This window comes from Neocloeon triangulifer, unplaced genomic scaffold, assembly GCF_031216515.1.
Source record: "Neocloeon triangulifer isolate White Clay Creek 2 clone unplaced genomic scaffold, ASM3121651v1 ptg000012l, whole genome shotgun sequence".
In the NCBI taxonomy this organism is placed as follows: domain Eukaryota; kingdom Metazoa; phylum Arthropoda; class Insecta; order Ephemeroptera; family Baetidae; genus Neocloeon; species Neocloeon triangulifer.
Window position 1 is genome coordinate 4,357,094 of NW_026775554.1, and position 24,063 is coordinate 4,381,156.

The following is a 24,063-nucleotide window of genomic DNA, read 5'->3' on the forward strand; positions in this document are numbered from 1 at the left end:
ATTTGCGAGCAAAAGAGTGCCCGTTATTTCGTTTGCGCTAAATTAAGCTCTTTCATCCACCCGTTCGTTGAAAGGCTACATTCAAATTGATCTCCCTTTAGATCCTTTCAAAATTTTCTGTTTTCAACGTTTTTATATTGTAAATATTGGATTCATATTATCAAGATTTCCAAGTTCCAACAAATTTACAGCTTTTATTTTATTCTCTTTTATATTGGAGCATAAGGGCGGAACAAAAAATTTGCTTTCAAAAATTTTATTGGCGATAGATGATTTCATAAATAAAATTAATAAATATAATTTGTATTCCCTCATGATCTTTGTATTCCAGGAATTTTGAAAATTTAAATGATCAACTTTTTTTAAATTTTAATCCATGATTTTTCATCTAAATTTAGGATTATTTGAAATTTTAAACTTTACTGGAATAGTTTATATTAATTGGTGAAAATGGAAATTTCAAAACAAAGGTTACATTTCAAAAATGTAGCCAATAAAAATCTGACAAAAATACAAACTAATGGGAACTTTATAAAAATTAAATTTTAATTAGTTGCATTTTACATTGAAAGACATAAAAATTTCCTGCTATAGCTCTTTTAATTTATATGTGGGAGTTGAAATCTAAAAACGTAGAGGTCAGTCAAAAGTTTCAGAAGGAAAGTTTGTTCCGTTTCTCGTAGCTCTCTTCGTTCTTTTTATTTCCCCAAAAAAGACATATAAGAGAAATTTGCTCAGCTCGAGGCTGTAAATCCTGCAGTAAGCCTTAATATTCTCCACGTTTGAGAAGTAATCGCCTGCGACGTGCAAAATAAATAAATCCCTCGTCGGGTTCACGAACGCCAAAAATGATTGTGTTAGCTTGAGCAGCAGCGACGGAGGTAAACTCTGGTACACACACACACACACACACACACACTCCAATTTGTTTGTGCTCTCTGCCGGCAGCAGCACAATAATAATACCCTTCCTGCCTGCTGTTGCTGCCGCTTTTACCAGATTAGGTCGCAAAACAATTTCATTTCGCTCCTTTTTACTCCGGCCTGCCAATAACGCTCTCCGACTTGCCTCTTTTTATCGCGGTTCATTCAAAAGAGATATGCACAGCAAAAGCGAGTGAGTGCAGCATAAAAAAAGGCAAAATACAAATGCAGGGCAGTAAAGTGAGCAACAGCCCAGCCAGCGTGAACGGTAGGCAAAAAAACGCGAGAATGGCAGACTGACTCCCTCACCTGCACAAAATGAGCGAGTTGGTGCAGCTGCTCTCTTGTTACACGGAGGACGGTGTGTGTACGGACGTACAGGTGCACTTTTCACACCGGCCCCTGTATATGTAAAATATGCAAGCGTGTGTCACTCTGCCATGCATGTATGCGGATACAACGTTATCTTGCATTGATTCCAACGATATTCGATACGCACAAAACTGAAATGACAAAGCCTTTTATGTCTTGCGGTGATTTTCAATAATAAATTTTGGCACACAAGTCTGAGTATTGAATTGACGTGCGCGCAGGTGGCGAAATATAATTTCAATTTTTGCTTCTTGTTTATTGAAAAGTTTTGGTATTTTTATTTTTTGTGAGGAAATTATCGCAGCCAAGGTAAAATTGCTTGTTAGACATTTTAGCAAAGGAGTTTATAAAATTTCAAGCAAAAAATCTTCTTTGATTTAGTACTTATGACTAAACGCCTTTTAATTTCTCAAAAAAAACTTCTCTTTAAAATATGGAAGAGGAAATATTTGGTAAATTTGTTTCCATTTGTATGATTAAAATAATAAATTGAATGCAAATCTTTTCTTCACGTAAAACTTCTGGCTATGGATTCCAGTTTGGAATTACTTCAGGGCATCAAAATTTAAAAAAAAAATAATAATAATTAAAACAATTAAGGCGGAGGTCAAATTAAATTAAAAAAATTTTTAACAAAAACCATACGTTTCTTAATCAAATTAAATAAATACATTGGAATTATTGACGGGCAAATATATAAATTATTTTTCACAAATACAATTTTTTGTACATTAATTAATTATTCCTTATAATTTTTGCTGACCACTCATTAAGTAGCTTAACTTTTACCTTAAATCTAAATTATCTGATTTTAAATTTAATTAATAAAACCAGATCTTTTATATAATTGCGCAAAGTTGACCGAGCCAGTTTCCAGTAAACTTTAATGCCCCGACCACCTTCAGATTGTAAAAAGTGCACTTCTCCGAGTAACTTTCTTGACCGGTCAGCATAATTTATGCAGAAGAATTAAAGTGGCCAAGCGTCGTAGGTGCGTCATTTGAGTGGCAAAATTACATTTTATGTCCGCACTCTCTCAATAAAAGCGAACCTTGTACATTATAAATAATTGTAGAAAGGAGTCATTGTGTATTTTTATTGCAATTTTCCTCATTGATGATTGTTGTTGTTTGGTTGCAGTTGGTGGAGCTGCTTCTGCAGCACGGCGCCGACCAGCACCTGAAGAACTCGCGCGGCGTCACTCCGAGCGACATCGCGGGCCCGCAGGTCGCCGATCTGTTCGCCAAGTACGGCTCGTCCCAGCAGCAGGCACCTGCGGAAAAAACACCTACGGAAGGTGAGTTATGCCTGCGTGCGTGTTTTCCTCCTCTTTTTTTTATCTGGCCATTATCCCTATCGGCCCCGCCAGCCGAGCCGGCGTCTATATATATTTTTAGATTACGCCGGCCTCGTTTTTTTCCGCTGCCCCTGAACTCGCTCTGCAGCCGCATGAGTTACGACGGAATACGCGCGCGCGGTAATCGAGAAAAATGGGCAATTTGGAGAATTCCAGAGTGTAATTTTGAATTCTTGCATCTATAAATCGCGTTAAGTGGCAACAAGTCACACAGGATGAAAGAAAGGTGTTTGTGCGAAATAAGTGAAATTTGGGAGTTTTTTTATTTTTTATTTTCAATATTTTACTTTGGACACATTCCAACAGTGATTAAAAGGGGACCCAAACTGAGGTTCTTGACCTTCATCTGGGATTAAATTTTCAGGGCCATTTGACATGACTCTTATTAGCATCTTACACGGAAACTCGTAAATGTTCGACATATTTAACAGCAGTTGTTAAATTCACGTATACCACATTTCCCATAAAAATCGCCTCAACCAACTCTCATTGTGGACTAAGTATGAGAAAATAATATTGGCGCCCACCTAAATCATGTATTTTTTTTATTGAATCTAAACTTAATTTAAAGCGTCTGGACATTTTTTAGCAAAATACTTTTTTTAAACTTGGATTTGAGCCTTTAAATCTATTCTGACCTATTTTCCTCGTAAATAAAAGCAACTATTCGGGAATAAATAGTTAAACAAAAAAGCCATTAAATGCAAAATTCTGAAATTTTTATCTCATACTTTCTTCTTCCCACCATTAGTTGTCTTTGTTTATCCCAAAGCATTGAAAATCAATCTTCTATAGATCTTTACGTGATCTTAATCAAGTTTAATAAAAATAAACTGCTCATTCCCACCATGTTAATAAATAATTTTGCAAAATTTACGTTTGCACTAAACTATTTTATACAATAGAAGTTGTCAAGACTTGTTATAAAAAAAAAAAAAAAACAAGGTTTATGAATTATGTAGTAAAATTCTAATATATTCATATTGAAATCACAATCCGCAGAGCTGGAAGGAGGAAAAAATTAGTCCTCGGCCGTTTGACCATCGGCGTACAAATACTGCGCGTAATTGCTTTCCCTGCTCGCGGTGTGTTGGCGTAATTAATAAACAATTTGAGCCGCTTTAGCAAACAAAATGCAAATGGAAACCGCGACTGTACAAATAATTGTCGTCGCTTCCAGCCAGAACCATCCGGCACGTTTTCATTTCAGTCTTATTCGATTGGCGGGTCAACGGATTGAGCGCTCGCTATCTTATCAGTCGCAGCAGCCGGCCCTGACGAAAAAAGTAGTTAGTTGTCCGTATAATTTGTGTCCCCCGGAGAGATTTATTCGTTTCAACGAGAGACCGGCTCGCAGCCATTTATTCCGAGATTTGTCCGGAGCAGCTCGCGGGGTATATTCGGAGCCGTTACTGCTGCAGAGAGGCAGAATGAACTGGAACGAGCGAAAAAATGAGTCTGCTGATCACCGCCAGCTCGCCAATTCAATGAGTTTTTTGCTCCTTCCTAATTGATATTTGCCACGAGTCTCATGCAGACCGATTGTTCCACTGAACTGAAAATTAAGCTGTTCACTCAAAACAAACCGTCATTTGCGAAATGAGTCCAGGAATTTCAATATTTGTTATTCGGAGAGTTTATTTAGTAAGAAATGAGAGGAACGAGGTAAAAATTGGTATTTACATCAACGGAATCAAACAGAATAAAAAAATAGCCATCCTGGTTTTGCCCTTAAAAATTTAGGAAAATTATTTAATTTTTTTCTTACAATTAATGAAACGAAAAGTTTTCCTAAATTTTCTAATCTGAAACTTCTATAAAACTTCAAATGAAATCCATGTAAAACTATAAATTACTGATTTGTGATAACCTCTTTAAATTAGGAATTATTAAAATTAAAATTCCATTCAATTAGTCACTTTAAAAAGAATTTTTTCCAGAAGTTTTTCAAATTATCAAACTGCTTTATGCTTTAAATGATTGAGGATCTCAATTTAGTATTTTGAAAGTTATTGACAGAGAACCTAAAATTATAATCCAGCAATATTTATTATTTATTTTATTCATAACATAAGCCATAATTTAATATTTTAAATTTTGTGATATGCTTTTTAAACTTTTATTTTGCATTTTTAATGCAGACAATGGAATTTCAAATCCAATGTATATTTAAAATTTATATGAAGTTTTATGAAACAAACAATTTTTTGTCACAAATCAATCTTGAGGAGATATCTGTGCACGTCTCCCTGCTCACGTGGTGCATGCACCCAGTTCAATTGTATCCTTTTTCATTCTCGTCGTGCTCCGCACTAGAGAAGAAAAAATAATATGAAATGTTCTCCGGTTGGCACGGCTCGTGCTCTGCTGATTTCATCATTGAAAAATAAAACTGCTGCGTACACAGCGAGAGCGTTCGTTCGAATCGACTGAGCCGAGCGTTAAAACTCCATTTCATCTCTATGTGTGCCCGAACAATAAAGGCAATAATAATAACACATATAAACAAAAGTGCGTCGAGAGCTTATCAAATCGATTCCATATAATATTGTTATCTGCCGGCTCAATCCTCGCTGCGTCACTTTCGCCGAAGAAACTTTGCAACAATAATAATAATTGCTCTCGAACCCTTTAGGTCAGTACAGGAATTTTTACCTACTCTGTTTGCAAAGAACTCGGCGCACGAAAAGAATTTTTGCGCCGTCGGCATGCAAATCGAAAATTCCGATCTGCGCTCCTCGGTCGCTGCGATAAGCAAGCAAAAATATTTTTCCATTATTTATTGCGAGCGAGATGCGCACTCGGCATATTTTTTGCTAAATTTACCTGTGAGAGTTTACGATCGCAAATAAAATTCAAATTGCGCCAAATGGAATATAAAAACTATATAATTTTTATCCGTTCTCCCAAATAATATTGTTCGCCGGTCTATTTTCCACGCCTGTACTGACTGAATGACTGCTGAGAAAAACCAGTTTTGCATGTTTCAATAGATCGACGCACGTCAATGATAAAAACGGATAAAATGAGTGTTTGATTTCGTCCGCGTGGAAGCAATTTATGTTTTTAATATTTTCCTCTCTCGTTGCGAAATTCACCTGGTGTATTATGGAGTTGCATCATGCACCGACTGAAAAAGATTGATGGTGCCCGGCCGGCGTTGATGAAAAATTGCGATTGTGGATGACTCTCGCCGGCCTCAAGGACAATAAGCATCAGTACTTTGCTGTTAAGCTCACTCCACCGAGAGCAGAATTATTCGCTTGGCACAGAGAGTATTTCATGGGAATTGGGCTAATGTGCATGCTGAAAACGTTATCCAAACCAATGGGTTTTGATCCGCATAGACCTCCGCACAAATTTTCACACAATCAGTATCAAAACTTCATATATTTTTTCCAATGTTAAAGAATGAAATGATAATTTGTATCTTATGAGAGAGAAAAAATGCTTCTCATTGTCAAATTCCATTCTTGTGCAAGAATATCAAACTTGCATCTTCTCTAATTTTAAATTATTTTAAGCGAGTGCTGGAAAAATCTATTTGGAGTTAAATCAAATTTAATCTCATCCTTCTAATTTTTTTTAAAATTTCTGAATTATTTTTTATAAAAATTGCAATTATGGACTTTTGCAGAATTCCACATCACTGCAATAATTTACAAAAATTTCAGTTATGTAACCCTTGCAGCTTTAAAATTAAAGCAAATTTTAAAGCTCCAACGAATCGGTCTCTCTAATTAAGCAACACTTTAAATTACTGTTGGTCACGTTATCCCAATTCTTGCATGCGATTCGCCTGTTGAAATTTTTGTCCCTCTCTTTCTGTTGATAAAATAACCCCTTTTTTCTAAAAGCCCAATAGACTATCGTCGTGTTTAAAAGTTTCAACTCGGGTCTGGAAAGGGCGGATCGTGACCTGAACCTGAAGCATTTGGTGCCGATCGGACTTGTTTTGACAAAGAATGCCTTGCTTGCTCGCTCGAAACGCGCGCAGGTAAAAACAAAGAGGCAATAAAACTTTTTGCTCCGACAACCGCAAGTAAAAAGCCACTGTGCCATTTCTCATGGGCGCCCAAATTGGCAAAAACGACCGATATATTTTCGCACGTGTCAGATAATTTCGCCATTTTTGCAGCCCGCGCCAATTAATTCGGCTGGTGATTTTTGTTCACGTGAAGCCCAACTTTTTCAAAGCTTTCGGCGGGAATTTGTGAAGCCCCCCGCGGCGTCATTTAAATTTCAATTTCCTGCTCCCGAAAAAGCCACACGTGGCCGAGTCACTTTGTCTCTCGCAGGTCGATCACTTTGTTGCCGCCTCAGAATCAGCACGCATGACTTGAGCAAAGTGGCAAATTGCGAATTTCCTATACGTGGACACAGCAGAGTTTCAGTGAAATGCAAATAGCGCGCCGACGGACGTCACGCCATTCAAAAGAGAGATGACGAGTCGCCAGGAATTTTTCATTACGCCCAGCAGCAGACACTCTCAAGCAAGAGTGAATCAAATTTATCTGGGCGGCTCAAAGTCGTTTCCTACTGTTGCAAATTGAAGAGCCAGACTTGGAATTTGCTTCGGGGACATGTCATGCCATCAAGTTTATTTGACAAAAAAAAATACCTTTTTATTTTCATTCCTGCAGCAGTTGTGATTTTTTCATAAACAGATTGCTCGTCAAATTTTTAGTATCAAAAAATTTAAATATTCCACTTTTATCAGTTTTACAATTCTCACTTATCTTCAAATGGGGCTTCTTATCTAATCATGGACTGGTATTATAAAACAATTGTAGCAGCATAAAAATTTTTAATTTTAAAATTTAAATCCATGATTCATATAAATCATACTATATATTTTTTCGTCTTTTTAGGAGGTATAAAATTCCTGCAAATATTAAATCCAGATTTGTTAGCCATTTTTTAATATTTCAGACAAACGTGAAATGATTTTAATTAATATAATGTGCAAGAATTTGAGTGAAATTGTGGTCCTGTCGTACCCTTGCTCTCACACGGACGCAAAGAGTGGCCGATTGACGTTCAGTTCGCCGCAAGCTGATTAATTAAAATGGGCTGCGTGATAACCCTTGAGCCTTAGGGCCGACGACCCACCCAGACGCTTATTTGCAAATGCACTGAATTTTCGTTTATTTATTTCGACACAGCGCGCAACTCTGCAGCAGACACACACACATACACGAGGGCACAAAAGGTCCCTTTTTGGTCAGGAATTTCTTTGTGCTCGCGACTGAACGGCGCAGCATTTTCCCTCAAATAAAATGCCCCGTTTGTGTGTGTGAGAAAGAAAGCGCGCCGATTCCGAGAAGGCGCGTTTGTTGGCAAGGGTGGTTGTGCTCGCTTGGCTCACGGCCGAGGGTGTTATTCAGAGTGGGTGCAGGTATATCTTTGCGCCTCCTGATGTAATCTAATAACCGACCGCTCTCTTCACCACGCTCTATGAATTTGTAAATTGTTGTGCGCCACTTTTCAAGGTCTTTTGCAGACCTAATTATTCATTCCTTTGCCTTGTCTTATCCCGAGTGCACTTTATACACCCGAGTTGTTTAGCGGCGGACAATACTATGTACACAACACCGCCTTAAAGCTGATCGCTCACCATCAACTTTGCGCTATTCCTTTTCACCTCACAACTGCCCACGGCCTTTCATTTGCGTACTCTTGCGTGCCCACAAGGTTTTTATCAGCAGTTGTTTATGTTTCTTCATTGTGAACTTCAATATAAAATTTGTTGAAGAATTTGCTAATATTTACAAATTCCAGTAGGGAAATAAATTTGGAAATTTCTTGATTCGGAAACATTGAAATAATTTCCAATTTGTGGTTTGATATGAAATTTAAGATTACAAAAACGCGTCAAAGTTAATTCTAGAATAATAAAAATTGCAGAGTTATAGAATTGAAGATTGATATTGCATGTTAAATCCCCTGAATTTTGATTTTGATTTTTTTTTTTTTTAATTTGGTCGCATTTTCTTGATGTGCAAAACACAGATGTGCGCCTAAAAACAAAATGTTTTTTCCTTTTACCAGAGTTCTAAAATAAATTCAAATTCAAGCATTAATTAAATTATGAAAGTATGGCAAAACCAAATTAAATTATGTGCAAAAAAATTGAAACTACATGAACTGTATAATAGAATTTTGCAAATCAAAAGTTGCTTGTATGTCTCCTCTTATTAGATAATTTAGCTGCACAAACTGGCATGAAAATAAATTTGATATATAAAATATTTTTGCTTTCAGACATTTGCGCCTAAATTTAATAACTCATTATTGTTGCTACATAAAATTTGCTTGTTCCTTCAGGTCATTCACTATCAATTTTATTACTTTGTGGAAAGATAATTTCCACCAAATTACCGCGCACGCTTGCATGCGGAATAATACGACGCAAATGAGGTTTTTTTGATAAAATTCACGTAGAGTACTGCGCTTCTTTTTCCGGCCGCACGAAACAATTATTGCTGCTTTCGCAGGCCTTTCATTGCGCGGCCGCTTTTTATTCCGCACAATGAGTTATTATTCCGGCCCGCGCATATAATAGGGAACTAGCGCAGAGCGGAGGAGCTTCTGCGTGTTTGCTGGCAACGCCTGCCTTTACCGAATGCTTGTCGGTTTTCAGCGTATATTTGGCACCAAAAAGCTCGGCTGCTGCTGTTGCTGGAACTATGCTTTAGTGCGGCACTAATTTCATTAACTTCATGGCACGATTTTTCCCTGCTTTTTATATTACGTTGCGGGTGCACGTGTTGGGTTCGGCTCGGCTGTCTGCTGCTTTTCTCGGTGACACATTGAAATTCGGAGCCTTCCAAAGCCAGGGTATTTTATTTTTTATGGAACATAAAAGTGCAAATTTTAAAAACTTTCATGAATTTGACGTTTTCGTCTGTGCCATTTTTAACTTCAACTCCGTTTGTACTGAAAATCAAATTTTATGTTATCCATGTGCACTTTAAACCGAAAAATTTATCAAGTCAAATACGACAAAAAATGTCGTTTCCTCAGTAGTGCCACATTTTTTTATTATATATGGTAAAATAAAATTTCAAATTATCCGTATCCTGATTCAGTTTTATATTCGCCATTTTAAATTAAATTAAAATGTTAATAAATTCACTAAATAGTAAATTTCAAAGCGTTGGTGAAAAATAATTTTCGAAATTCCAAAATATTTAATTGACTTTCAAAGCAGTTTGTGGCAGTTTGATTGAATTTAAAATTTTGGTTTCAAGAATAAAAGAGACTATTTTTTTTGGATTTCTACATTTTAAATATTCTCGTGGTACTTTTCATTTTCAAGCGTCGCTGCGCCAACGTGACAAATGTCCCATTACGAATATGAAATGTTGGCGCACCCTCTCTCACACAGAACCGCCCAACCGGCAGCAGCACCTTCTTTTTTGAATATACTTTCTCGCGATCTTCATGTGCGAACAGAAATTACGCATCAGTGCATTTTTGTCTCATTGCGTATCACTTGTGTGGGGCGCACATTAACACAAAAATACAAAACACATATTGACGCAGTTCTAATCAAATCGGGTGATAAGCACAAATTGTTTGTGCAGCTCGACCAGTTCCAACTCGAAATATTCTCTGACCAAGCCATAGAACTGCTTCGAGTGCTACGTGACTCATCTGCCTCAATCTGTTTAGAGAGGCACATTCTAAAAATTCCTCTTTCAAATTTATTATATTTGTGAAGAGAGTGATGCTCATTTTTTTATACAGTGGTTCGAATAGAATCCTTGAAAATGTGGAAAATAATCTAAATTTAATTTAATTCATTTTTCATAAACTCCAAATTCGAATTAAAAAATTCCCCTATCTGCTTTTATATGAATTTATTTATTGCTTTATATTAGGAGGGATAAATTTTTAATTCACTTTCAGTTGATTTTAATTTGTAACTTTTGTGTATAACCAAACTAAATTGTTGGTGAAACTTCCTCAAATTGGGAGTTGGAATTTTCGGCTCAAATACTTTTAAAGAAAGATTCCTTGCCGTTAGAAGCCAACTTTGCTCATATAAACTTTAATTGCATTTCTCCTTTTGAGAGCAAAGTTTTGATGTCTCAAGTCGCGATCGGCGGATTGGTGAAACAAGAGAGCACGTTTGAGTGCCGTTTTAAGCAAACGTGTATTCATTTTCTAAGAGGCTCTTCGGAAGAATTTATGCCTCACAAGAGCGAGATCAATATTGCCCAATAAATTACCATCGCGCGAGAGAGATTCACATGCAGAGCACTCGACGCCGTGTCGTATATGATGAATTATCATTTTTCTTCTTCTGTTCTCGCGGCGCAAAACTGCATTAAATTTGAATTGCAAATCTACGTTTTAAATTGCCTCTGCGTCCATTCATTATACATTTCGCGGAGCTGGCGAATTTTGAAATTTGAATGGCAAGCTGCTGGCCAATTGACTGATTGTGCCTGCCACGACGAGAAATCCGATTGACGAACCCCTGCTGGTAAACGAATTGTTCCAAATAATACTCGCTGCTGCGTCACACGCCCGGGAAGCTCAAAGCAGAACTGCGACTTATCTGAATCGGGAGCTCTTGCGTCACATTTTATGGACTTTTCCGATAACTTTCCGACTGATTTACTGCCCAAGGGTGGTTTGAAGAAATAGGTTCTGCGCAATGTATTTTAAAACAGAAAATTTATAAAAATTCATATGCATAACTTTCTATTCAATTTACATAGACTTGAGTCATTTTGCAAATAATTCTTAAGTTTTTGTAAACAGAATGTTTGTTTGCCACTTATTTATTCTTTTGAAAGGAAGATTATAGTTGCTGAGAAATGTACAGAATAAAAAGCAGCAGGTCATTTTGAAGGTTGAAAACTGAATAATCTATTAGAACAGATTTTGAACCAGACAGACAAAAGCATGAGGGAGATGTTCTTTGAAAATGAGATTAATTTGAAAGGTCAATTAAGGACGCCCCAAGGAAACCAGGGTGTTTTAAGAAAATAAGAATAGCTCTGGCAATTTCAGTTGAAAATATTAAAGAAGTTTAAATAGGCAGAACATTTTAACGGCGAAAAGCTGACAAACTAATAATTTATATGTATAGTTTGGAATAGGTTTTAGCAATGCAACCGTTCATGTATGTTAATTTAAATTCTATTTAAAAATCCAAGCAAACTGGCTGACTATATAACGTATAGTGTATCAAGAACAAATAAAATAAACATTTAAAACTAACTGACTATCCAAACAGTCAAATTTTAAGTTCAATAGCCGAAAGCAGTTTAAATTGAGGAGGTTTTTGGCTAGACAGATGAAAACAGGGTGTTCCACGTAGGATCAGGCAAAACTTTTATTCCATTTCACTTTTCTTTGTGGGCCAAAACGGCTCATTAGCCACGTGCAATGGGCGCAGGGCTCATTAGCGGGTGGGTTCGTCGTTTACGGCGCGAGTTACGTGCGACGAACGACCCTCGGAGGGCCACTTTCTTTCTGCTCGCCGGCTGCCGGGACAATGCAATGTTGTTCGATCTGCGGCCGGACGGTGTCAGGACATTGTCGGTGTGCGCGTGCGCAGCACCAGCGCGGCCATGCACCACGCAGGAGGGTGGGGCGAGGGCCAGCGGCCAATGAGCGGCCGCGGCGGGCGCGTCGCGATTGGCCACGAAGGCGAGGAGGCCCCGCCACCCTGGGCCGGCGCTGAACGCGCGTGTTTTTCGGCATCGCGCGGGCTATGGCGCTGTCGAGGCGCTGGCCCGAGTGCTGGCAACATTCGATGCCGGTCGGCTGAATAGCCTGCAAGCGGAGAGAGTGTGTCGTGGTGCTGCAGACCAAGACAGAGATAGTACCACACCGACGGCGTGCACCTAGTGGGCGGAGTCACTCGGGTAAGCACTCTCCTCGACCAGGCATTTTTGCCCCAAACACACTCACACAACACTCACACACACGCTCTCACATTGCCCTCGTTCGCTCTCGCTCGCTCGCTCGCCGGCTGATGAGATGCCCTTTGTTGATGTTGTTTGTCTCCGTCAGTCAGTCGGCCGCTGAGCACGCACGTGACTGCAGCAGCCGGTCCTCTCGATCGGTGCTCAATTTTTTACTCCTCTCCTCCCTCAAAATTACACTTGGCTGGAATCATAAATTACATTTTTTGAATGGCAATTAAATAATTTCTTTCAAATTTTTACGGAAAATATAAGTCATTGTTATTTTATTGACCAATTTAACATCATCTGTAAACATGATCCTAAATGAAAACAATCAAAATCTAAAGCATTTAAGAATCGCCAAAATAAAACTAATACACAAACTAATTGGGCGAGGATCTTCGAATTATAATACTGACGAGAGTTGTAGAATGACTTCAAATTATCATTTATAGACGGATTCCATGGTAGGACTCTTTATAGTCTTGCTTGGCTTAATTAACATGATTTTTTTTTACCGCAAATCATAAATCCGTTTGTGGAATTACTTTTTAGCTTTTTCCTCCTGGTTGGGCATACTGAAAAAAGGCTGCGAAAATAATTTTTTCACCAAATTCCAAAAAAAAATTATAGTTATACTTCACTTCCCTGTATTTATTTTCAAATACGTATGCAGGTTGTAATGTTTGTTAGGTTCAAAATTTTTATGTGATCGTCAAATTTGAAGTGCTTTTTGTAAGGATGGAATTTTTTATAGCAAAACTTTGAAAGATTATACAAGGATATTTTTTTTAGAAGAAATTAATTGAAACTTGTAAAAATTTAGAAATTGTAATAATGTTATCTGTTAATTGTCATTAATTAAAAATAATAAATTTAAAATGGAATAATTTTGCATTTACTCGAGTTACCACCAGTATTTTCCTGATGTGGTTTTCCACCTGATAAGAGCTATGTTGTTTTTAAAGCAATATTATTTATTTCAATTATAAATGAACGTGTTATTCCACAAAAAGGGAAACCTGCGGTGTAAGTTCGAATTCGCCACGTCTCTCTTTTTTATGTAATTCATGAAATATTTAGCACACAATCGCCCTGGCGCTGGACACGAGTGCTGACAATTTTGCATTGCAATTACCCCATCATGGCGAGTGCAACGTCCTTTGAGACAAGTTGGGCATACTAATAATTTGCTCAAGAAAAGTCCTCTCGGCGTGACTCATTATGTGCTGCATATTATTTCGAGAGCAGTTGAACAAACACAAAGTGACAACGTCGCCGCAGACAATCGTATATAATAATGAATAATGATGTTCAAATATGAGAGAGAGAGAGAGAGAGAAACAATGTAGCGCGGGTCAAAGCACCAACCCCCGGCTAATTACATTCCTCCTCGGCGCACCGAAATCTCTCTTAAGCGCACTGGTTGCCGAAGCTGATAAATTATTTGTTTTCCAAACAAGAACCTGCAGCCGTTGACATTAATCGCACTTGACAAGATTTTTAATCAATAAATCAACCGCCCCCGCGACATTATGGAGAGCAATCGAGGTCAGTGACTCTTGGCCTGAGAGTGAGCGCATTAGCAGGTGCATGTCGAAATGCACTTTCCACACCGGAATATGATCGCAGTATTTATGCATGTAATATCACTTGCAAGAGAGCAGGGATAATCTTTGATCTGCGCCGTCCACGGATGAACTGGCGTCATATTGAGCGTCTGATAACAATAAAGGGACTGAAAAGCTCCTTCCATGTCTGCGTCTGCAACAAAACCAATCACTCTTTTTTCAAAAAATAAAAGTTTTTGCCAAATCAACCTTCTTTTCAATGGCGGTGAGTGGCGGTTAGAAAATCTGAAAAATATCCAAAATTAAGGAACAACAAGGCAGCCAATGTTTTAATAAATGGTAGTGAACTTTCTGACTTCAATCTAGCATGTTGACTGTTGACCCAAGGTTTTTCGGCGTAAAATATATTTCTTTTAACCTTAGCCTTTTATTGATATTTTAATTACGTCTGGCCAGGTCATCTAACGACTACTTATAACTATATAGATTGAATTTTAATAACCAAATACGCTCAAAAAATAATTTGAAAAATATTTTGAAAGCTCTTAGTCTCTCACTATTTAATTTTTCATACTTGTCTATACCCCGAAGAACTTGCAGTCTAGAAAAAATAAAATTAAATAAAAATGTATTTAAAATTGAGTATAAATTCTTAAAAAAAAAATGTGTTTAAGTAGGATATTATTATTTTTAAATTTTTATTTCCTTGTCTGATGATAAAATTGTGTATTCATTAGACAAGAAACTTATTTCAGCAGATAACCCCATTGATTTAGGGCTTACCAATAAATAATTATTGGCCTCATTTTTTTCAATTAATTTACTTTATTGTTATTCGTGAAATTTGCTTGTTTCAGGTGCAACCGCCGTCTCGGAAGAGACCAGCGAAAACGTCCTGAGCCCAGAGGGCAGCATTTCGACCGCAGGACCAGAGGCAGAGGAGGCAGCAACCACGAGTGTCGCCACTCGCCACCAGCCGACCTCGCGTCGTGCTACCTACAATCAAACGGTGCCGCGCTCCGCCGGTGGCGCTGCCTGTGAGATGCGGCGGACACCGTCGTCGCAGAACAAAGGCAAGTCGAGCGAACGCAGCGAGTCTGTGCTCGCAGCAGCCCAAGCGAGCGAAAATTCGCCTCCTCGGCCCGCGACCTTGACTCTCGGGGTCGCCGGCGATGCCTCCGTGCTGAGGTTGGCACCCCTCCGAACACCCTCGCCACCTCCGCGCGCCCCCTTCGCCCCCGAATCCGGCGTTTTCCGCCTCTTCGAGCGGCGACGTGGGGCACGCAAACAGCCAAGATGGCTCTCATGACGTGCCTTTTCTCGTGTTGCAGTTGACAAGAGCGGCTCGCCCAGGGTGACCCTGCGCCTCCACCAGGTCAAGAACAGGGATGATAAGAGGTCCCTGCAGGCCAAAGACGCGGCCAACTACGAAACCAGGTGAATTGAGGCCCCGGAAGCGATGCCACGGCCCGCCGAAGGCCATCGAGTCATTGACCCCCACTCATTCTCATGTAGTGCACTCGGCCCTGAGATTCCCGCAGGTCACGTCGCGGTGCCCTACTTACGGAAACCACCCTTTTGAAAGCCTTAAATATATTGTTATTTTGAGTAAATGTTCCATTCGAACACTTTAAATTCAGGTCAAATTCGTTATGCAAATTTAAACAAGTGCATCAAAATAGAATTTCAATGTGACCTGAACAAAAACATTTTGCTTGTTAATTAGGCAAATACAATTCTATTTCAATTCCATTTAATAACTTAATTTTAAATGTTGACGGCGCCTTTTTATTCAACATTTACTTTTAGAGCAAAGGTCTGGAAGAGAAACTTAAGTTATGAATTCTTTTAATTTAATTTGAAACGGAGTTGTTTAGTTATTATCAATCCAATTATTATAAATCCTTAGTGTTTATTTATTAACTTCAATACAAATTTTCAGGCTGCAATTCAGCATAATGGACCAGAAGGCGGAGGACATCTATGAGTTCAAGAGCGGCAAGGACGGGTCGCCCAACAGCCCTTCCGAGGCAGACTCTAAGATCAAGGACAGTGAAAACATCTCAGCTAACGCCCCGCAACCCACCAGCCCCAAGAAAGATGAAAATGAAAAGGAGGCAACCAAAAGGGGTGCTTCCGAGCTGGACCTGAACGACGATGACGAGAGCAAGCGGAAGCGGCGCAAGGAGGAGAAGGCAGAGGTCAAAGGTCCTGGCAGGTCCACGGGCCGTGCTGTCGACAAGTCTGTCAAACCAGCTGCCGCCAAGGGAGCCGCCGCCTCCAAGGTCTCCAACACCGCCTCCACCGCCCCCGGCGAACGCAAGAGCCCCTCCAACTCGGCCGGAAATAGTCCGAAGGCCTCGTCCAAGGGTGACAGTGAGAGTGACGGCGACGATGGCAAACGCGACCCTGGCCCCAAGGTGCCTCCCCTCAAGATCGTCATCCCCCAGCAGAGTTCAAGTGAACAGGAACAGGGCACCCGTAACGGCAAGAACGGCAACGGCAGACACCAGGCGCTGCCCTATGTGGTCACCTCGAGCAGCAACGACTCGGAAGGCGCTGCTTCGGACAAGGTCGAGGTCCAGCCTGTCGGCACCTTGGCCATCAAGGACGAGAAAAAGGATGCTGCAACTCTGCAGGTGAATTTCCAAATAATTTTTTTAAGTTGAATCCTGGACATCGATAGACCTTGTCTCATGACAAGACCTATGCACGTCCAGGGAAAGTGAATTGCCGTAGTTAAGCGCGGGGTTTGTTTTTAAAACTTCTGGGTTCCTGAGCTGCGGCACATTTTGTTCTACTCTAAATTATTTTCTTAGTTAAATAATTCTTATAACATATCTTCTATAGATTGTGCTCTAAATGATTTGAATAAATTTAAAAAAAATTTGTCTTATTTTGTTTTTAGGAGGAGAGATCTCAGCGGGTTTTGCGCAGCTCTCACCGCTCCTCAAACAGCCACACTGGTCAGAGTTCCTCTTCCGCCCTCGATTCCATGGCCAACAGTCCGAGCCCGTCCAAGTCTGACGACAAATCCGAGGCTGGCCCCAGCACCGACGTGGTTTCCGTCGAAGTGCATCCGCGCAAGAGGAAAATCAAGGCCAGCAAAGAGTCTTCCGTGGAGAGTGTTCCTGAGCCCTCCAATAGTCATAGCGACCCCAACCCCACTGAAACTGCCCCTGCCACCAACTGCTACGAGATGTTCTTGAACATTCGCAGACAGGTAATTTAAAATCTCCAAATGGATTTTGTATTTCTAAATACATTCTAATAATTTGAAAACCTAAATGGAATTTAAATTTTTTTAGATTGACCGGAGAAGAAAAGGCTTATTTCCTGTTCAACCGAAGCCTCCGCAAGGCTTCAAGGACTACTTGATGAACAAGTGCACATATGTCCTGGCTGGAAAGGCCACTACTCGAGTGAGGATGCAGCCGCCCCCGCAGACCCTGCCACCTCCAATGAAGGACCTCTTCGTTGAGCAGGAAAAAGCAAGATACAGACTGTGTTTGCAGGTACTTACCAATATTTGTTATTTTAATAATTATTTACGTCCTGGAAACAGCAAACCTTACTTTGCAAAGCACTGTTTGTTCTCAAAGCCAGGCAAGAGCAAAGATGCCTCAATACACAGCTTAATGGGCCGTCTGGCTTATTGAGTTCCAAAATTTTGGCACATTTTCTTGATGCATTAAAATTTATCCTTTGTTAAAAACAAATCTTTGAAAAAGAGAAATAGTTGCTAAATTAGATTGAAAATACTAAAGTTTAAATCTGTGTTCACAGCATGTGATAGAGAAAGAAAAGTTGGTGCTCTCTGTGGAGCAGGAGATTCTGAGGGTGCACGGTCGAGCGGCTCGGGCGTTGGCCAACCAGTCGCTTCCCTTCTCGGTCTGCACCATTCTTAAGGACGAGGAGGTCTACAATGTCATCACACCTGAGCAAGAAGAGAAAGACCGGAACGCCAGGTCAAGATACAACGGCCGACTCTTCCTTAGCTGGTTACAGGACGTCGACGACAAGTGGGAAAAGATCAAGGTTTGCTTCTATTTTTGACATAATAAATATCTTTGCATTTTATCAATTAATAATAAAATAGATCAATTTAAATTTATATAAAAATAGCTTGGACCGTGTTCAGATTTAAGAGTTTTAATTAAAAAAAAAGAAACTAAACTAGAACAACCTTCACTCTCTTTTCTTGAACAAAATTTTCATAACAAATTTTTTATTAATTAAATTGTCAGAAAGTAATTTTTGTGATTCAAATTTTTTTAGGAAAACATGCTGTTGCGACACCACAAAGAGGCGGACGCCCTGCAGGCCATCCAGAAGATGGACTGGGAGTGGAAGCTGAAGGAGCACTCACTGTGCGAATTGAAATCGCAGCCGGTGATCGACAATACTCACGTACCGCTGGTGCATGTGTCGGACGACTTTGACTTGCTGCCAGCCTGAGCGGCCACCCAGCTGCTGGTCAGGGATGAGAGGCTCACTTGCTGGGGAGGTGCAGCTACAGGGTACTCACCAATTCTCTTCAGTTGGTTATCATTCGACTCACCGTTCGTTCAGTTCTCTATAGAGCTGGCTGTCAAATCGATGTCACATAGCCGATCTGATATACTCGACTTCGGACTTTAAATCTTGCTTGTTACTTTTTTCTATTGTCTCAGGTTCGGACGGCTTTTGTAAAAAAAGAGATTGTTTTTCTCCATGTGCTGATCTTAGTGTATTATTCACTTTTTTGCCTCAAGCAATGTACAGATGGATGTTTTGAAGCCGGACCTGAAGAATTTTGATCCAGTATTAACATAAAACGTGCAATTTTAAACAAAAAGCAAGAGTTTCGGAGTTGAGTGTGGATTTAATCACCGTCGTTGCCACAAATTTGAGAACGATGTCGCGGAAATAACCACGTAACTGGCATTCAAGTCTGTTTAAATATCTCTGGATTTGTCACTTGTGATACTTTGTTTGGCGTCCATGTCGACGCCAAATGATTTTGTTCGACTGCTATGAATACAATTGTAAACTTCTCAATATTCACGAGATGTATGAAATGTATGAAAAAAATAAAACAGCAAAAACTAATTTCAATCGACTTTTATAACATCTATTTATTTCTTCTCTTTGTCCTCAAAATACGTGAAATCAATTGGTTTATCATATCCCATGAGCTTTCCATAGTCTTCAGGGTTGAAGAAAAGGGAAGAATCAACCAGTAGAGGTTTTCCGTTCACCCGGAACGATTCAAACATGCCCAACATATCAGGCCGAAACACATCCTCTTGCTTGAACTTTGTCTACAATTTAAATCGAAATTAGAAATATCTCGAAATATGATAATTCAACAAATTTACCTCCACTCGGCCGTTCAGAAAGCTAAGAGTGACTGCAGTGTAAGTCTCCGTTTCCGAGTTGTAGTACATATCTGTGACATATTTTTTGGTAATGTAGTGAATCAAGAGGGGAGTGACGATGGTGAAGAATCCAATAAAAGAGGCCATCGTGTATGTCGTGCCTGCCCCGTACATTTCGATGAACCGTGTCCAGATAACGGGCTGGATGATGCACCCCATGATGCTTGTGCCAATGGTGAAGTACTTGATGCTCTTGACCTGAGAGACCAGACTCCCTTGGTAGATTTTCTTGTCAACATTTTCGTCTGAAGAGTTGGGAGGCGACGACGTTGAAGAGAATCTGCACAAATTATTCAGAGACAATATTCTCGGTTGACCACTCTGAAGCACTTTTGCCGGAGGAGTCTAAAATTTAAATACAAATATTAATTGATGGTACATCAAATTTAAAAAAAAAAATTATTAATTATAAAATCCTTGGCCAACATACACATACCTTGAGTTGTTTGGTGTTGCCACACAAAAAACACGAATTTGACCCATTTCTCGAGGGAAAAATTGGTACTCTTTTCGCTAGTAGCAAGTTTTTGTGGCTGGAGATTGACCTGACGAGCAATTTAAGCGATTGTGCCATTTTTCGGCTTGAAAATTTAAATAATCACTGCAATTCAGTTGCAATCTACGACACTTCCAATCTTTTTGTTTTGCAATTTTTAAGTTTTTCATCGTTTGCCGGGTTTTGTTTACAGTAAACCAACTGAAATAAAAATTTTAATAAATAGATGATGTGACTAATTAATTTGGTTGAAATGCTCTCAAAATGGATATTTTTGTAAAAACGTTTTTTAAGCGTAAACTTAAATTCATTTTTTTTATACTTTGAACTTTGAAAGTAAAAAAATAAATACATGCTTAACATTAAAATTGGCAATGTTGGCAAAAGTGTAAAAGATTGACGAAAATTAAAACCAGGTGGCAGCACCATCACCAAATCAAAATCAGCCGAAAATGGCTTCGTCTGTGCTGAGACAGGTGCTAAATTTCGCACCGAAAGTTCTCTTTCGGCCACTAATTTCAAAAGGTATTAAAATTTTGAGATTTTCATCGAAAAATTCACAATTTCGTCTTTACCTTGACGTATTCATAAGTTGTGATATAAGTCTAAATTCAAAATCCAGAGCACAATTTATTCAGCTCCGAAACCAAAACAAAGATTTTCATGTTTTATTTTTTATTTTCCAGCTCCTGTCTCGTCGGTGCTCGCCGGCCAACAGCTCAGGTTCAAAACCACAGAAGCGGCTCCGGTTGAAGAAACCAGACGTAGGTTTTTGTTTTCATTGTCACAAAAATACCAAAGTCAATGATTTTTTGCAAACAGCGACCGTTCGAAAGGCTGATGTTGGGGCGAGAGCTCAACTGATTGACTTTGGCAAGTACGTGGCCGAGTGCTTACCTAAGTATGTGCAGAAGGTGCAGTTTACCGCAGGCGACGAGCTGGAAGTCCTCATCGTACCAGAAGGTGTGGTGCCTGTGCTGCAGTTCTTGAAGGACCACCACAACGCCCAGTTCGTCAATCTGGTTGACATTGGCGGAATGGACGTTCCCAACAGGCAATACAGATTTGAGGTCGGAAGGAGAGCCTAGAAAATTAATTTTATTTAAATTCAATCGACTTTTTAAATTTATAATCAATATTACTGTTTTCAGATCATTTACAACCTGCTGTCTCTGAGGTATAATTCTCGAATCAGAGTGAAAACCTACACAGACGAGTTGACTCCGATTGACTCTTGCAACGACGTCTTCAAGGCAGCCAATTGGTACGAGCGAGAAATTTGGGACATGTACGGTGTCTTCTTTGCCAACCACCCCGATCTGAGGCGCATCCTCACCGATTACGGTTTCGAAGGCCACCCCTTCCGCAAAGATTTCCCTCTGAGTGGTTACGTGGAGGTTTGTTGAATGAGATTTAAGGAAACTCATTTTTGTTAATATAAATTTTCCATCAGGTGCGATATGATGATGAAAAGAAGAGGGTGGTCTGCGAGCCTCTTGAGTTGGCTCAGGAGTTCCGCAAATTTGAGTTGTCCAGCCCGTGGGAGCAGTTCCCCAACTTCAGAGCCCCTCCTGCCTCAGAAGAGATCCCAACTGCAGAAAAGAAGTAATTTCCCCTTGTCTTGTAGATACGTGACAAAAGTTGTAAAAAGAACTGTTGAATTTCTGTTACAAATAAAAAAAAGAGCCAAAATGATATCAGAAAATAAAACGCTGTGTTTTAAGAAACTATAATTTTAATTTAATCATTTGGAACAAATTCGGAGACTGTAGTACAATTAAAAGGTAAAAATGAGTCTTAAGATGGCTTATTGCAAATTAATATTAAGGTTGTTTCTTCACTTCAGGCAGTACATTACATTTCTTCTCAAAAGTTCAATTTACATCGCCTGCACCAATTTGATGCACTTAATTATCAGCTTCTTCATCTGAATCGTGTTTGAGACCATTGCCGTTTACAGAGGTGCCGCCATTGGTAACAGCTTTGAGCAGTACTCTCTTCTTGTCCTTCTCAGGGGTGGGTGGTGGATTAGGCTGGAAAAAAAATTAAATTTAGTTTGGTTATATTAATTTTGGGTTCAGAAATCAACGCAAATATCTTTAAATAAAGGTCATTAAATTGATAATTGGAAATTAATTACGGCTTAAAATTAGAAAAAAATTAAATAGTTTTTATTTTTATCATTAAATTACTGACCGCTTTCCGCTTGACAGCCAACGAGCTTGATCCACTATCAGAGGACGACGATCCACTTGGAGGTCTGCTCGATTTATAATTCATTTTATATTTAGATTAAAACTTACAGAAATTATTAATACCCAAATCCAATTTGCTCTGATTCCACAATCTTGGGTTTTGATGAAGTGGCGCTCTCGGCAAACTCCTCGGCCATAATTTCATTGACGTCTTCAATAATTCTTGTCGAAAGTGGAGTTCCCGAGTCATCCTGGGGCAGCGAGTACGGACTGCAGAGAGCCAGCAGTTTTGATTCAATCTTTGCTCTCAACTCCTACCAATAACAAAATTAATATTTCATGCTGGAATTTGAATAAAATATATAATTACTCTAGCATTAAGCTCCAGAACATCATCAGTGTTTTGTTTGGGCTTGGCGCCCCTGGCCTCTGCCTTCTCCGCTTCCTGCAGCGCCTTGAAGTCCAACTTGACTTGCTCGATAAGGTCTTGAAGCTTGTTTCCTTCAGGCTGTTGAACTTTTTTAGAAATTTATTATAATTTTTCTTTAGGCAAATTTAATTTTAATACCTTCTGACATGGCATCTTCAGTACGTCCACTAATTATGTTCAAATTTTTGGCAAACTCGGCATCGTCCTCAAAACGTATCAGGTAAGCAGCCTTGGTTATGTGGATTTTCAGCGGCCACACAACTAGGCCGGGGAAGTTTTTAAGTTCTTGTATGATTTTATCAAGATAGACAATGCACTGAGTATCGTTGTTGTGAAACAAAATTTCTGCCTGCAATGTCATGGCGTGGAGTTCTTCAAGCTTGTTGGCCTTGGCAGGGAATCTGGAAATTTTATATTTTTAAGATAATTTTCATAATTGTTGTAATTAAAAAAAACTTTCATATCAATTAAATAATGATATAATTTAAGAAACAACTAATGTATGAAAAAAAATTAGAATAATGTTGAACAATCTTATAATAAGATTTTTTACTGTCTTGAAATTTAACAAAATAAATGTATATAAAGACCTGTCGAAAATGCTCTTGGCCAGCAACAACATCTCCCAAGCTTGCATCAACGATTTGGCAGGTTCTTCCAACTCGCTGAGTTCATCTTCGTCGTCCTCCGCCTCATCTCCATTATTTCCTGAGGAACTACTTGGTCCAGCTGAAGTGCTTGGTCCAGGAGCGTCCGAAGGTCCAGCTTCGTCATGATCTTGCTCTCCCGAGTCTCCGTTGCCTTCTTCCTCGGATTTGTTGGTATTGACTGTAAATTGAGGTTACAATTAGGTGAGATAAAAATAATTTGCAAAATACCGAACCTTCTTTGTTTGCTATCTGTCTGAGCAGGCAGAAAGCGTACGAAATGTAGATGGGAGCCATGACCAAGTCGAGTTCAATGTCTGTGTCTCGGATCTCATTGAGGACAGCTTCATAGTCTTCAACCGCTTTGCCCCATTCTTGCTTCACAAAGGCGAGACGAGCGCTTTTCAGCAGCTCTTGACTGCAAATTAGAATAAATTCGGTAACTATAAAAGCAAAAATTCTAAAAATTCCTCAAACAGCGGCTGGAATTAACACAATTTGAATTCCTTGTTTAGCTTGGAACTTACCAGACTCGGGTCAGTCCCATTTCGAGAATTTTATGCAACGATTATTATGTCTCGGATTAAATTTCAATAAATATTCGCAGAGAAAATGCAAAATTTTGACCCCTTTTCCAAGCTTGAGCGCACCTTCTGCTCACGAGAAAATCGCCATGTTTTGGTAAAATTTGGCGGCAAGAGGTTCTCCGAGCACAAAGTCCAT

General features: G+C 39.3%; 4 protein-coding genes across 6 annotated transcripts in view; 2 read left to right on the top strand and 2 right to left on the bottom strand.

Annotated features, from left to right (window-relative positions):
• Positions 1 to 19,253, top strand: part of LOC132198327 (ankyrin repeat domain-containing protein 11) — a 48,824-nt gene extending 29,571 nt beyond the window's left edge. For all 3 annotated transcript variants that reach the window (XM_059622298.1, XM_059622299.1, XM_059622301.1), the window contains 8 exons: positions 2,436 to 2,592; positions 15,010 to 15,225; positions 15,484 to 15,589; positions 16,095 to 16,791; positions 17,061 to 17,375; positions 17,461 to 17,667; positions 17,939 to 18,190; positions 18,431 to 19,253. In XM_059622298.1, coding sequence (XP_059478281.1) covers positions 2,436 to 2,592; positions 15,010 to 15,225; positions 15,484 to 15,589; positions 16,095 to 16,791; positions 17,061 to 17,375; positions 17,461 to 17,667; positions 17,939 to 18,190; positions 18,431 to 18,610 — 2,130 coding nt within the window. In that variant the 3' untranslated portion in view covers positions 18,611 to 19,253. The remainder of the gene's footprint in view (positions 1 to 2,435; positions 2,593 to 15,009; positions 15,226 to 15,483; positions 15,590 to 16,094; positions 16,792 to 17,060; positions 17,376 to 17,460; positions 17,668 to 17,938; positions 18,191 to 18,430) is intronic.
• Positions 19,247 to 20,240, bottom strand: LOC132198329 (transmembrane protein 70 homolog, mitochondrial). Its single transcript, XM_059622303.1, has 3 exons — positions 20,009 to 20,240; positions 19,513 to 19,917; positions 19,247 to 19,455 (listed from the first exon to the last, which is right to left on the bottom strand). The coding sequence occupies exons 1-3, from the start codon at positions 20,144 to 20,146 to the stop codon at positions 19,270 to 19,272; spliced, it is 729 nt and encodes a 242-aa protein (XP_059478286.1). The 5' UTR covers positions 20,147 to 20,240; the 3' UTR covers positions 19,247 to 19,269.
• A 200-nt stretch (positions 20,241 to 20,440) lies between these two features.
• On the top strand, positions 20,441 to 21,776 carry LOC132196398 (NADH dehydrogenase [ubiquinone] iron-sulfur protein 3, mitochondrial). Its single transcript, XM_059618999.1, has 5 exons — positions 20,441 to 20,593; positions 20,755 to 20,832; positions 20,891 to 21,138; positions 21,220 to 21,465; positions 21,522 to 21,776. Exons 1-5 carry the CDS (start codon positions 20,521 to 20,523, stop codon positions 21,675 to 21,677), a joined length of 801 nt encoding a protein of 266 aa, XP_059474982.1. The 5' UTR covers positions 20,441 to 20,520; the 3' UTR covers positions 21,678 to 21,776.
• Positions 21,777 to 21,785: 9 nt separating this feature from the next.
• On the bottom strand, positions 21,786 to 24,059 carry LOC132196397 (uncharacterized). Its single transcript, XM_059618998.1, has 8 exons — positions 23,868 to 24,059; positions 23,577 to 23,758; positions 23,284 to 23,521; positions 22,832 to 23,094; positions 22,634 to 22,779; positions 22,387 to 22,577; positions 22,265 to 22,328; positions 21,786 to 22,101 (listed from the first exon to the last, which is right to left on the bottom strand). The coding sequence occupies exons 1-8, from the start codon at positions 23,885 to 23,887 to the stop codon at positions 21,976 to 21,978; spliced, it is 1,230 nt and encodes a 409-aa protein (XP_059474981.1). The 5' UTR covers positions 23,888 to 24,059; the 3' UTR covers positions 21,786 to 21,975.
• Between the last annotated feature and the right edge of the window lie 4 nt (positions 24,060 to 24,063).

What these genes read in the sequence shown, in the direction of transcription:
- LOC132198329 (XM_059622303.1), bottom strand. Translation starts at nt 20,146, where the DNA reads ATGGCACAATCGCTTAAATTGCTCGTCAGGTCAATCTCCAGCCACAAA. An exon ending in GCAACACCAAACAACTCAAG is followed by an intron (nt 19,918 to 20,008) that starts GTATGTGTATGT and finishes TTTAAATTTTAG; the next exon opens with ACTCCTCCGGCAAAAGTGCT. An exon ending in TTCTGAACGGCCGAGTGGAG is followed by an intron (nt 19,456 to 19,512) that starts GTAAATTTGTTG and finishes TTTAAATTGTAG; the next exon opens with ACAAAGTTCAAGCAAGAGGA.
- LOC132196398 (XM_059618999.1), top strand. Translation starts at nt 20,521, where the DNA reads ATGGCTTCGTCTGTGCTGAGACAGGTGCTAAATTTCGCACCGAAAGTT. An exon ending in TCGGCCACTAATTTCAAAAG is followed by an intron (nt 20,594 to 20,754) that starts GTATTAAAATTT and finishes TTTATTTTCCAG; the next exon opens with CTCCTGTCTCGTCGGTGCTC. An exon ending in TCCGGTTGAAGAAACCAGAC is followed by an intron (nt 20,833 to 20,890) that starts GTAGGTTTTTGT and finishes TTTTGCAAACAG; the next exon opens with CGACCGTTCGAAAGGCTGAT.
- LOC132196397 (XM_059618998.1), bottom strand. Translation starts at nt 23,887, where the DNA reads ATGGGACTGACCCGAGTCTG. An exon ending in GCCAAGAGCATTTTCGACAG is followed by an intron (nt 23,095 to 23,283) that starts GTCTTTATATAC and finishes TAAAATTTCCAG; the next exon opens with ATTCCCTGCCAAGGCCAACA. An exon ending in TGAAGATGCCATGTCAGAAG is followed by an intron (nt 22,780 to 22,831) that starts GTATTAAAATTA and finishes TTTCTAAAAAAG; the next exon opens with TTCAACAGCCTGAAGGAAAC.